Raw genomic sequence first — 14,563 nt, 5'->3', positions numbered from 1 at the left:
ATAAAAAAATGTAGAGAACAAGTGAATAGTCATATACCCATCATTCAGCTTAATAATGTATTACAGATACAATTGAAGCCCTCCGGAACCTTTTTTTGATTCCTTTCCCATTGTTTCCCCAAAGAGGTATTTACTATTCTGAATTTAGTATTTCTTAAACATGAATTAATTATATGAGAAATACTCTGTAAACTAGAATACCAGTGTAGACCAGAATTGCCCACAGATGCAAGCATTCTCTCATATCAGAAAACTTTCTAGGGACTTCCCTGGTGGTCCAGTGGTTAAGAATCCGCCTTCGAATGCAGGGGACACGGGTTTGATCCCTGGTCGGGGAACTAAGATCCCACGTGCCATGGGGCAACTAATCCTGTGTGCTGCAACTACTGAGCCTGCTCTGGAGCCGGTGTGCCACAGTGAAGAGCCTGCACACTGCAACGAAAGATCCCACGTACCGCAGTGAAGATCCTGCGTGCCGCAACTAAGACCTGACGCAGCCAAATAAATAAATAAATAAATATTTTTTAATCTATTACAAAAAAGGAAGAAAGAAAACTTCCTAGCCTTTGGAAGAATGTTGGGAATTTGCCAAAGAAGTATTTGTGTTATCTCTTACTGCATATTTTAAGTCAGAGCATAAGCACTTAAGTCTTTTAATTGATAAGTAGGTATCTAAAAATATGTAAATACATGAGGAATGCTATGACGGATGTCTTGTTTTTACACATCTGTCTGTGGTTAGTACTAAACAATTAGATAGTTGACTGTGGTAATAACCAGTAAGTTATGACTCTTTGACCACTTATGGCAAGCTATTCCATATATGAGAGAAAATCTAAATCTAACAGACTCTAATTTGCATGTCTGAATTACCTTTGATAGCTAACTGGAGAAATTGTTATTTTAAAAGTATATTCCTTCAGATGACTTTTCTAAAATCCTTTTAAAATCTTTAAAATAATTTTAGCCAGTTATGTTGTTGCTATAGATTAATGTCTAAATTGGACTTAAGGGTTTTGTCTCCTAGACCTTTGTCTCCGAGATCGATCATTTGACCATGTCTCACTTTAGCATTTATATATAGTAATTTTGCCTCTTGTGATATATGTTGTTTTGTTTTTTCATTTATAGTGATAGATTCCTGTGGCCTTCAAAATGATTGAATAACGATGGACATGAATGCAAAGTGACTTCTCTACTGAAGCAAAAGATTCTCATTACCTTGCATTAACTCGGTTTAGTCTTCAAGAAGGGGCAGAAGGAGTGAAATACAGAAAACTGAAGAGAAGAAAACCTCACTTTGGAACTTTCTCCATGACTGTTCCTTAAGCCCTATCTTTCTACTTGTTTTAATTTTGCTGTGAATTTATAAATAGTGAAGACCAAAGAAATAGAAGAAACATTTGAGAGCTTTATACTAAGAAATTTGCCTTGAGAGCTGCTATTCTTAGGAGGGAAAAGCATATCAAGTTCCTGTCTGATTTTTTGTTTGTTTTAAACAGGTTTCTTATGTCCTCAGATTTTGAATATAAATACATACCTACACATTATTTTTAGCAGCTGTGTAAGAATAATGAGATTTGTAAATTAAGGGCTTTGTAATGTGGTTGTTTTGCTACTAGAGTTGATTACTCAGAAGATCTTTTATAGCTCTTCAGTTTTTTATTTTTGATCTATCACTTCAATGACATTATTTGCCCAAACAAAAGTGCATCTGTCTTTCTAAGCTATGACCTTTTTGTGAACAGTGTTTGCATTCAATGTGCAAATGTCCATGTATTATCTATTTAAGCAACATCATAGGGCCATCACTCAAGGAAGTTGAATGAGGTGAACGTTGATATAGCTCTTTCCCCTTCCCCCTATTTTTTAAATGTAACAAATACTTTTTATGTTCCCCTCCCCCTTCCCCTTTCCCCTTTCCCCTTTTGGAAACGTGTCAGGATCTAGATAGTTTAAGATGAGCAATTGAGGGGACTGAGAAATTGATCCACACAGAGCCTGGCTTCTTTGTGCTTCATCATAAGGTGTGCTGCTGGCCAGCCTAATTTTAAGTACCCTTTTAACAAGAGAACCTCGTGGAAATCCAGCCGGCAGACTCAAGGAGTTCAGGAAACAGGACCACAGAGGTTACGCTCTGGGGTGAGTATTCTCCTATGTCTAACTTGGAAGAAGACTGTGTATGTATATGTATCATGGAAAATATCTACTGCTTTCTTACATATTATACTTTGGAGACTATCAGTGGGGTGGTTTGGAGACACCAACAGATAGATCTCTCAGGAAAACTGATTCTAACTGATGTTTTGAAGAAATTAATGTGAACTAAATAGAAAAACTCTTGAGAGGTTGTATCCTCCATCTCTAGGAAGATCTTTTCTACTGCTTTTGCCTGAAGTTACCTGAAGCAGATTAATCTTTTTTCATAAGTATCTGTAGTTTTAAGTAGTTGTTTATTCTTAAGGTTCTTCTGCTATAACACAAGAATTCATTAGCTTCTGTCATATAACTTCCAGGTCTGTGACACACTTTTCTGTTTGTGTTTTTCATGGTTATATATTCACAGACTGTTGTTTTTGTTTATAACTTCTCTGATGTATGGGGCCTGATGAGTACTCTAGGAAGGCTCAGAGAGCAAGTCTTTCTATAAAAGGGGGACCTTAAAGTAATCACAGACTCTTTACTTGATATCAGGTTCTTGCAAGAATAAGTGATTTCAGTTTTCTCATTTTCAGATCCTGGCCATGAGGTTGGATGCCTCACCTTGTTGAAAAGAGACACTGGACCTAAATGGCGCAGCATGACTTTGTTCCTGCTTGGCTAAATTTCTCAACACCACAGTCAGCTAAGGTACTGTTCTCCATTCTAGTAACTATCCAAATACCAGTTCTTTTCATCCCCATCTTGTCTGTGGCCTCTGTTTTACAATCTAGTTGTTTTTTTGTATATTCAGCCTTGCCTGGGGATTTTACATACATTTTCAATAAACTTAACTATCTTTCTTTTAATAGGGTATAAATAATTAGGCAGTGCAAGTCAGTGTGTACCCTGCTACTGCCAGGTGTTCTGTTTATTTCATGTTAAGTTTTTCTCATTGTGTGGCACACTTAAGACTTCCTATATTAGCTGCAGGAACACTTCAGTTTGGGGGGAAATGGATCTTCAGGATGAATGCACATTTGTCTAAAGTAGTAGATGAGGAGGAAAAAGGATAGACAGCGATTGACTACTACATGGCTCTCAGATTAAATCTTAGAAATTCTTTTTTAGAGACAATAATCTACTTAATGATTTCAGGGAAAATGTATGTTGCATTAAGGGTAAAGACAAATGGAATATATTATTGTTAAAGGAAACCTTTAGGAAGCTAGTAAACTTAAAAATTCTTCCCATTTTGCCAACTAATAGAGGAGGGAGAAAGTTGATAGGTAGTCTCAGAAAAAAGAGCATACCTTCCCTATTTTTAGATGTGAATTTTGGGAAGATGTTCCTGGTCTGTCTAGACCCACAACCCTTTGCTCTAATCTTCATTTTGAATTGCCCTTGTGAAATTCCCCAAATCTCATAATTGACATAATCTGACCCAAGAGTTGGGCGTGGTGGGCCTGAGGGATTCGGTGTGGGATCCTAGGAAAGCGTTTAAACGTATGCACATCTTATACCTGCAAAGGATAATTGATTTAGCACAATGAACAATTGATTTAGCACAGTGAACTCAGTAAAAAGAATTAGGAAATATGATTTAAATATTTCCATTTTATAATAAGCAAATTTGTGTGGTATTAGCATAAGGATAGACAGATAAAGCAATGGAATAGGATAGACAATTCAAAAATAGTCCTATACAGTTGATTTTTGACTAAAGTGCCAAGGTAATTCAATGTAGAAGTGATAGTCTTTTTAACAAGTGGTTCTAGAACTGGATATCTATGTGGGGGTGGGAGGGAGAGCCTCAACCTTTACATCATATCATACATAAAAATTAACTTGAGGGCTTCTCTGGTGGCGCAGTGGTTGAGAGTCCGCCTGCCGATGCAGGGGACACGGGTTCGTGACCCGGTCTGGGAAGATCCCACATGCCGCGGAGCAGCTAGGCCCGTGAGCCATGGCCGCTGACCCTGCGCATCTGGAGCCTGTGCTCCGCAACAGGAAAGGCCACAACAGTGAGAGGCCCGCGTACCGCAAAAAAAAAAAAAAAAATTAACTTGAAATGGATTATAACCTAAATTAAAGAGCTGAAATCCATAAAACTTTCAGAAGAAATAAGAAAATCTTTGTAACCCACTAGAATGGCTGAAATAAAAAAGACTGACAGACCGCATGTTGGTGAGGATATTAATAATAAGGAAATAGATGTGGAGATGTCTCTACCCCAACCTATAGTTCTCCTGTAAGCCCTTGTCAAATGTATCCATGCTTTTCATGTTTTTTTTAGACTTTGGTTTCTATCATATGAGACTAAAGACTGTTATAGAATGCAACTATTTGGAATAGGAAGGGACATCAGAATTCATCTATAATAAGTGTTTCTCAAAGTGCTCCTTTTTAGTTGTGTAACCTCAGAGACTTATTCTCCCTGACCTCTTTCCTTATATGGAAATAGTAAAATGGGGATGATGCCAAATTATAGTCTTGTTATGAGTATTAATGTTTGGAAGTAAGTGTTTTATAAACTATAAAATCTCCTGTGGGGCTGTTAATGGCCTGCCAAGGTGGGATTTAACTGTTCCTTTGTCTTCAGTTCGAGAGTAATTTACACAAATAATAAATCTATTTAGAGCAAGCATCTTGCTTTTCCTTTCAAGATTAACAACATTTTTAAGTGTAAAGTTTTGGGGCTTATTCTTTTGGATATTGACAGGGTTTTTTTCCCCTCTCATGCAAATTGAAGTAGCTCCTTTTTCTCCCTATTAATTCAGTTAATGATTGAATATGTAACATAGGGCTTCTCTAACTTAGAGGACTGCAGTACCCTTAACTGTGTCCCATATGCTCAAAATAGGGGTTTCTGCCATCAATATTACCTGTATTCTAAAAACCCGATGCAAAACTTAAGATACTGAAAGAGACTGATATGTACTTACCTGTTTGCTTCTCTGTACTTTATCATCTTAGTCACCTACAGCCACCTTCGAAAAACACGGAGAGCACCTACCCCGAGGAGATGGTAGATTTGGAGTAAGCCGTCGTCGACATAATTCCTCTGATGGCTTTTTTAACAATGGACCTCTACGAACGACAGGAGGTAAGACATACCCAACTTCCATGACTCTATATAAGCTACTCAGCAAGCCCAAGCTGAGGGTGCATGTCCATAATCTTGGAATAATGATCTTTTGTAAACATAATACTCAATTAGATCCTCCAGTAGTCATTACTCAACTATATTGGCTTTCTAACATTCTTAGGTTCTCTTAAGTCATTTATTCAGTTGAAGAACTCATAAAGAAATTACATTAAAACAGAAAGTTGTATCTTGTGCCTTTTTTGTATGTGGACTTCCTCTTTTATTAAAAAGGTCCCCCAAAGGGCTTTGGCAATACCTTAAGTTATATCAGGAAGCATCTGGACCAGTTGTTTCTGAATTTTCAGGAAGCAAACACTCTAATGTGTTACTTTTCCTTACTATTTCAGATTCCTGGCACCAGCCCTCCTTGTTCCGGCACGATTCCGTGGACTCTGGTGTCTCTAAGGGGGCATATGCTGGAATCACAGGGAACCTATCTGGTTGGCACGGCTCTTCCCGAGGTCATGATGGCATGAGCCAGCGTAGTGGGGGTGGCACAGGGAACCATCGCCACTGGAATGGCAGCTTCCACTCCCGGAAAGGCTGTGCCTTTCAGGAAAAGCCACCTACAGAGATTAGGGAAGAGAAGAAAGATGATAAGGTAGAAAAGTTGCAGTTTGAAGAAGACGACTTTGTAAGTATGAAGATTTAGTTGTATACCTAAAACCTGACAAATGATTCTTATATATAAAACCGTGTTAGTAATGAGAACATTTCAGAAAGTACTAAAAAGGGAGTCCCTAAGTTTAGACTTTTAGTGTTTTTAGGAAGGACAAGGAAGGAGCTGGTTAGTATGATGATGATGACCGAAATTCCTGTGTAACTTTTAGCAAATCTTCATATTTTTTCATCTTTTTGCCTTTGGAATTCTTATTTTTCTTTAAGCTTTATAAAGTTCAGTATTCAGATGTGTTTATGTAAAACTATATTCTTGAATGTTAAATTGCTTTCTCCAACTATCATAAGAGGGGGTTTTTTGTCTTGATTTTGCCCTGTTACATAAAACAATTGTGGTAAGTTCAGAAACATGCAGTTAGGAGTATTTTAGCTGTTGCCTGTACATTCAGTAAAACTTGATGCTATTGTGTGTTGAATTATATGCCTTTTTTTTTGAATTATATGCCTTTTGACCTCTAAACCAAAAGTAGAGTTTTTGTGCACCTTAAAAAAGTTTAATAATACATTTTACTTAACCAAATATGTCCAAATTATTATTCTAACCTGTAGTCATTATCTTTAAATTAATGAGATAATTAACATTATTTGTTGTACTACATCTTCAAAATCCTTTGTGCATTTTATAATTGTAGCACATCTTAATACAGACGGCACACGTTCCAAGTGCCCAGCAACCACACCTGGCTAGTGGCAATCCTATTAGGTAGTGCAACTTGTTATTTTTAAGGAGCACATTAGATAAGCCAGTCACTTTTATGACAGCCATTTTATGTTATCAAAACCAACTAAAGAGTAAAATTAGGCATCAGCCCCTCTTCTCCCAAGTCTAGCAAATGACCTGGGGGCTCTTAATTTAAATGTCATTTATCAAAGTAAATTCCTATCCCCAGGTGCCTATCCTTTAAAACTTTATTATGGAAAAGTCTGTAATACACCAATATATTAAATATTTGTCCAGAATGTCCTAAATACTCAGTGGTCGAAAAATGACTACAACACTAAATTATAACATGGATTATTTATTCAGTAAACTTATAAGTTATCAGTTCTGTGGCATTCCCAGTGGGAAATTAATTGACAATGGAAAGAAAAATGTTAAGGCAGCATTATACACCTGCTAAGTGATCTAAAGGGAAGTTTGCTGTCACGTCAAACCTGAACAAGGTCATTAAGGGCAAGTTTATTTTGTGTTTATGCTTTAAAAAATTTTTTATTTATTTATTTATGGCTAAGTTGGGTGTTTGTTGCTGCGCACGGGCTTTCTCTAGTTGCAGAGAGCGGGGCCTACTCTTTGTTGCAGTGCACAGGCTTCTTGTTGTGGTGGCTTCGCTTGTTGCAGAACACAGGCTCTAGGCACGCGGGCTTCAGTAGCTGTGGCTCGCAGGCTCGAGAGCGCAGACACACTGGTTGTGGTGCACCGGCTTAGCTGCTCCGCGGCATGTGGGATCTTCCCAGAACAGGGCTCAAACCCATGTCCCCTGCATTGGCAGGTGGACTCCCAATCACTGCCACCGGGGAAGCCTTGTGTTTATGCTTTTATGAAATATTCTGAGTGTACATAAAAGTCTGGAGAAAACCGTCAAGTACGCACACAACCTAGCTTTGTGAAATATTGACATTTTGCCCAGTATGCTCTATACCATTCTTTTACAAAAGAGGCAAGATATCATAGATACAGTTAAAGCTTCCCTAATCATATTCTCCTAACGTTCCCCTAGAGGTAATCACCATTTTGATTTTAATGTTTTATCATCCTCATGTATGTTTTGATAAATTTTTACTATATGAATGTATCTGTAGACAATCTATAATATCATTTTGCCTGATTTTGATCTTTATATGAATACTGTCATATTGTAGTTCTCTTTCATTTGCTTAAAATTGTTTGAGATTTGTCTGTATTGATACATAGGGCTCTAGATCAGTGGTTCTCAATCCAGGAGCAAGTTTGCCTCCTTCAGAGCACATTTGGCAATATCTAGAGAAATTTTGGTTGTCACACCTGGGGATAGTGCTATTAGCATCTAGTATGTAGAGATCAGAGATGTTGCTAAACTTCCTGCAATGCACAGGACAGCCCCATAACAAAGAACCAGCCCAAAATGTCAGTAGTGCCATGGTTGAGAAACCCTGCTCTATATCTTTCTCACTGCTGTATAGTAAATATTCTGTGGTGTGAATATACTAGGTTTATTTATCCATTTTCCTGTTCACAGACATTTAGGTTGTTAAAGATCTTGTTTTGGAGATAAATCTAAAAGATAGGAGCCATGGCATTGTAACTAGAGAAGGAAGGGTCAAAAATAAGATTTTTATCCAAAGGGAATTGATGAATAATAAGTAAGTAATTTGAAAAGGAAAAACAGGAGTAGCAGAATTGAAGGACAGAAGATAAAGACGTCTTGGTACCAAAGAGATGGGTGAGATCAACCGGAGGTGTGCACATGGAAATAGAGATAGTAGTTGAGGTTTATGGTTGGACAGAATCACCCAAGGAAAGTAATATATTCAGAGAGGAAGCTTAGAGCAGAACCTGTGGAATAGCAGTAAGGGAGATTAAGAAGTGATTGGTTGAAAAAGAATGGGGTTTATCAAGAAAGAGTAGTTAGTCAAAAATAACAAAAGGTATTTGAGGACCTAATTGTTTACAGTAGGTTTTCTCTGTTTCTTGTTTTTTCCCCATACTCTACATTGTATAATTAGAAAGTTATTTTTTGTTTTAAAATAGTATTGGTTTAATGTAATTAACAGTCCTATATTTGTACCTTGGACAAGTAATAACCCTAATTTCCCCTGAGTTGTTGGATGGTAATGTCTACCTTGCAACATTGTAGTAAGGAATAAAGATCACATATGTTGGGACTTCCTGGTGGCGCAGTGGTTGGGAATCCATCTGCCACTGTGGGGGACACAGGTTCGATCCCTGGTCTGGGAAGATCCCACATGCCGCGGAGCAACTAGGCCCATGTGTCACAACTATTAAGCCTATGTGCCACAACTACTGAAGCCCGTGAGCCTAGAGCCCATGCTCCGCAACAAGAGAAGCCACTGAAATGAGAAGCCCACAAGCGCAATGAAGAGTAGCCCCTGCTCGCCACAACTAGAGAAAGCCCATGCGCAGCAACGACGACCCAACACAGCCAAAGATAAATAAATAAATAAATTTTTTTAAAAAAAGATCATATATGTTAAATGATGTATGCGAAACATTTAGCATGACAGAGTTGTTTTTTGTTTTTTATTTGGCTTTGCCGGGTCTTAGTTGCGGCACGTGGGATCTTTAGTTGCTGCACGCACGATCTTTTTAGTTGCGGTATGTGAACTCTTAGTTGTGGCCTGTGGGATCTAGTTCCCTGACCAGGGATCGAACCTGGGCCCCCTGCATTGGGAGCGTGGTGTCTTAGCCACTGTACCAACCAGGGAAGTCCAGGGTTTTTAATATTTTTTATTTATTTTTATTTATTTTTTAAAAATGGCCACTTTGGGAGGCATGCAGAAAGAAATGTGTTTTTAACAAACTGTGCTGGAACTATATCTATAGATATAGGGGTGTGTGTGTGTGTGTGTGTGTGTGTGTGTGTGTGTGTGTGTATCTTCTCTACCCCTCCACCTAGCATACAAAAAAATGAATTTGAGATGAATTACAGACCTAAATACAAGGCCTGAAACTAAGAAAACTTAGGAGAATATCTTTCTCACATAGGGGATTAAAAAAAAATAAAAAGATTTCTTTGGACCCAGGGAGCAATAACCATAAAGGGGAAAACATTGATAAATCAGGCTTCATCAAAATTTAAAACTTCTGCTTATTTCACAGACTCAGAGAAAATATTTGCAGAACATAGATTTGAAAAGGGGCCTGTTCCCATAATGTGATGAATAACTCCTACAACTCAGTTTTTTTAAAAACATAAACAAGATTTGAACAGATGCTTCACAAAGGAAGATAGATGAATGGCCAGTAGGCACATGAAAAAAATGGTCAGTGTCCTTAATCATAAGGGAAATGTGGAAATTCAAATTAAGACCACTATGAGATACTGCTGCACACCCACCAGGATAGCTAATATTTAAAAGTCTGAAAATACTAAATTTGGTGACATTTTTGAGCATGTGGAAGTCTCATACATTGTTAGCAGGAGTGTGTAGTAGTACAACCATTTTATGAAAAGGAAGATCTGACAGTTTCTTATAAAACTAAGCATAAACTTTACCCTGTGACCCAATACTTCCATTTCTAGGTATTTGCTAAAGAGAAATGAAAATCTGTACATTTATTGTAATTTTATTCATAGTAACACAAAACTGGGATTTTTTTTTTTTTTTGCTGCTGTGCTGCGTGGCTTGTGGGATCTTAGTTCCCTGACCAGAGATTGAACCCAGGCCCTCAGCAGTGAAAACATGAACCCAGGCCCTCAGCAGTGAAAACACAGAGTCCTAACCACTGGACTGCCAGGGAATTCCCAGGAAATAATTTAAATGTCTATCAAAACAGGAATAGAAAAATTGTGGTATAATCATATAATGGGCTACTTATGCAGTAATAAAAAAGAATGACTGATAAAACAACATGATGAATCTCAGTGAAGCTTTACACAATAAGGTACATACTGTATGATTCCATTTATATGACATTCTAGAATAGGCAAATAATCTATGGTAAGAAAAACAGTGGTTGCCTGTGTGGAGTGGAGATTGGGGAAGAGCATTAGGAAACTTTCCGGTTGTAGAAAGTAGCTTTATCTTTATAGATTTGGGGGGTATAAGTATTTTTCAAAACTCATGGAATGGTATACTTGGTGCATTTCATTGTGTGTAAATGTTGTTTGATTAAAAAATAGATTTATGTCACCGGTCATGGAACAAACATAACACAAGCCTCCTGATGTGATTCACTGAAGAGTGCCCTCCAAAAATTCATAACCTGAATCTAACCATGAGGAAAAATCACACAAACTCAAATTGAGGTTTCTATAAAAGAATTTTAAAAGATTCTACAAAAGAACTAGGCTGAGTACTCTTTTAAAAAGTTATGGTCGGGGCTTCCGTGGTGGCACAGTGGTTGAGAGTCCGCCTGCTGATGCGGGGACACGGATTCATGCCCCGGTCCGGGAAGATCCCACATTCCGCGGAGCGGCTGGGCCCGTGAGCCATGGCCACTGAGCCTGTGCATCCGGAGCCTGTGCTCTGCAACGGGAGAGGCCACAACAGTGAGAGGCCCATGTACCGCAAAAAAAAAAAAAAAGTTATGGTCATGGTGGGAAAAGTTCCAGATTAAAGAAGACTAAAGAGATAGGACAATTAAAGACAACATGTAAACCTAGACTGGATACTGGATGAGGGAAAAACAGTGATTTTAAACTTTGTTTTCCTGTAAAAGTATCAGTGTTACAGTTTGAATAAGAGTTGTAGATTAGATAATAGTATTAATGTTAATTTCCTGATTTTTATAATTGTACTGTGATTATGTAAGAGAATATCCTTCAAGTTCTTCAACCTGCAGATAGTTCAGGAAAAATATATATTTACAGAGACTTGTGGAACAAATGTGGTAAAATGTTGACATGAGACTGTAGATGCACGATATACAGGAATTCTTTGTATTATATTTGCAATTATTTTGTAAGTCTGAAATTAAGGAATAAGTTAAGAAAGAACACAAAGCAACTAGGATTGAAGAACCAAAAAAATCCATGGACAGGGACTTCCCTGGTGGTCCAGTGGTTAAGAATCAGTCTTGCAATGCAGGGGACGCCAGTTCGATCCCTGGTCAGGGAACTAAGATGCCTCATGCTGCAGGGCAACTAAGCCCGAGCGCCACAACTAGAGAGCCCGCACACCACAACTAGAGAGAAGCCCGCACACTGCATCGAAGAGCCTCTGAGCCACAACAAAAGATCCCACGTGCCACAATTAAGACCCAACACAGCCAAATAAAAGATAGATTAGGTAAGTAGGTAGGTAGGTAGATAGAAGATAGACAGATTTTTTTTTAATTATACTCAAAAAATCCATGGATGTCATCCACACCAAAATAAAGTGAAGTATCACAACATAGAGACAAACCACTAAAAGCTATAAAACCTGACTGGTATTGTGTTAGCAGTTGTGCAGGAGAAATTGAAGGAAGCAACAGGGCATCTTACAACCCCAGGATTTCCAAAAGAGCCAGTAATTGTTCTAGAAAGCTTAGAGAACATTTGAGAAGAGCAGCTAGAAATTAGGAGTGGTTTTCCATATTCCCAAAACTAGTAAATACAGAGATGTTCTGGGATACGGTATAAAGGGTCTGACTGGACTAATCAGCAGAGAGAAATCACGCAATAATTCGAACAAGGAAAGTTAATATAAAGAATTATTAACTGTAACAGGATGGGGTAATGAGTGATTAGCTAGTAAATAGTAAAGAGAACCCTAAAGAATATAAAGAACTTATAAAGAATATAGAGTTCTAAAAAACTATAAAGAATTGGCAGATACAAGGAGCAGCCACTAACCCTTGGGCTAAGACAGAGTGCCCAAGGAAGAGTCCCCTGTTGCCCCATCACCACCCCAGGATTGAGATCCAGACCTTATCGGAAAGGGCTTAGCTGTAGCTCACTGAATGGCAGAGCAGTTGCTAAGGTGCTTCTCCAGGGAACATGCTGAAAATCTGCCCTCTAGAGTACCTCGTAAAGCTGTTCATGGGATATGTCACTGCTACAAAACCACTCAAGTCAGCGCTCACTTGTACTTTAGAACCTGGCTTAGCAGAAGCAGAGTGCTGCAGGAACCTGCTGAGTAAGCACACAGGAACAAGAAGCAAAAGCCTCTCCTTGCTCTCTACTGACAAAATTAACATGCCAGCAAATTAACAAAGGGAAAGTTTTTAAAGTGCCCAGATTCATTTACACAGAGCAAGCAGAAAGGATGACTTTGGAACCAAGAGGCAATAAAGTTCAGCACAGAGTTCTATCACATTTAATACTAACTAGCCAATATTCCCATCCAGAACAAAGCCCCTCACTGAGGACAAAACTGTTGGAAATAGAATCCAGACTGAGCTGCAGGGACAGAGACAGTAGAGACAAAGGGAAGAGAAGGTTCAGGTACAAGGCATGGGGAGGAGGAGGTAAGCCAGGACATCAAAGAAAGTGTGCCATCTTTTTGAGCACTTCATGAAGACAACAGAAGAGAGTTATAAAGTGTGATGTTAGAGAGCTATCTTGATCCACATTCACAAAAATTGATCATATAAAAATGAACAACATAATAGGATCAAGAGAATAAGGAACAGAGTAACATTTCTACAGGCAATGCAAATTACACCTGTAAGACGTGCACAAAACGGATAAGAACCATAACCAAATGGTACAAGGACGACATAACCAGAAAATTTCACAGTGCTAGAACTTGGGAAAGAAGTAATAAAAGATTTCAGAAAAATGAAGACTAAACAAGAAGGAGCACAAGACAATAAACACTAGTGTTTTTCGAGAATTAGAGAAAAGAAGCTTTTTAAATGAAGAAAAAACAAATAGATTAAAATTAAGAATTGAAAAAAAAAGATACAGAAATTTGGCAAAAAAAAAATCCAAAAGATCTCCCCTGAAAAAAATAATATAATAATAATATAAAATAACAAAAGTGAATAGCTTAGGTGCTAAAAAGTATAATTCAAGAATAATTTCATGAAATACAGTAAGACTTGAAACTACAAATTGAAAGGACAGCCAGAACAGCCAACACTTAGAAGAAAAAGATCCTTCGGACATCCAGACATAAAGAACAAGTCACTTATAAAAGAAAGAAAATCAAAAAAAAAAAAATCAGACACAATTTGACAACAAAGCTTTATAATACAAGTCAATGGTGTAACAATTAGAATACTCAAGCAAAGAAAATGTGAGCCAAGGATTTTTTTTACTCTGTCATACTTTATTCATCTAGACTCCTTTTGCCTTTACTATTCCATCCAGAAGAGTGTATTTACCTGTCCATATTCTGTCTGATTTGTCCATTTGTATACTGAATTAATAGTTCAGATTGTATCCATGCTTGCTCTATGCTAGTGGGTCTCCTCTTGACAGGTTGAAAATATACACCTGCTGGGGCCCCACTTCTGGAGGTTTTGATTCAGAAGCTCTGCAGTCGAGTCTGTGCATCTTTCTATTTCTTGTTTAATGTCCCGTGGTCATTTGTGCTGAAAAGCCATTTTCCTACTCTGTACCAGATTGTAAAGTTTGGGTTTGGGCACCAGTGTCATCCTCACACCCCCATACATTTCGTTATTAAGTTGAGTCTGTGACTCTTAACACTTCTCGATCCTTCCCATCATCTCTTCCTCTACTCCTGTCGCCTTCATACTTTCCTGTACTAGGAAACTGGTCTCCTCATAGTCTCCTAGTTGTTTATAGCCCTGAAATACATCCTTCAAGCTGCTACCAGACTTGTAAACTAATGGTTGGATCATGTTAACTCTGCATGAGAGATGGATTTCCATCCCTAAAGAATAAAATTCAATCTCCCTTAAAAATACTCCACAATCTGGCTCTTACCTACTTTGCCAGACATCTCTTTCCCCAAAGAAAGGCCCTCTCATTCGCTAGCACTAATGCT

General features: G+C 38.1%; 1 protein-coding gene across 1 annotated transcript in view; it reads left to right on the top strand.

The window, feature by feature from the left end:
• The first annotated feature begins 1,500 nt into the window (after positions 1-1,500).
• The window catches only part of GPBP1L1 (GC-rich promoter binding protein 1 like 1), a 28,067-nt gene continuing 15,004 nt past the window's right edge, over positions 1,501-14,563 (top strand). Inside the window, exons 1-4 of the mRNA XM_065892019.1 lie at positions 1,501-2,142; positions 2,736-2,850; positions 5,116-5,245; positions 5,635-5,921. Coding sequence (XP_065748091.1) covers positions 2,791-2,850; positions 5,116-5,245; positions 5,635-5,921 — 477 coding nt within the window. The 5' untranslated portion in view covers positions 1,501-2,142; positions 2,736-2,790. The remainder of the gene's footprint in view (positions 2,143-2,735; positions 2,851-5,115; positions 5,246-5,634; positions 5,922-14,563) is intronic.

The sequence above is a fragment of the Phocoena phocoena genome, chromosome 1 (genome assembly GCF_963924675.1).
Source record: "Phocoena phocoena chromosome 1, mPhoPho1.1, whole genome shotgun sequence".
Taxonomy (NCBI): domain Eukaryota; kingdom Metazoa; phylum Chordata; class Mammalia; order Artiodactyla; family Phocoenidae; genus Phocoena; species Phocoena phocoena.
The sequence above is the reverse complement of the archived record's forward strand: the minus strand, read 5'-3'. Positions and strand labels throughout refer to the sequence as shown.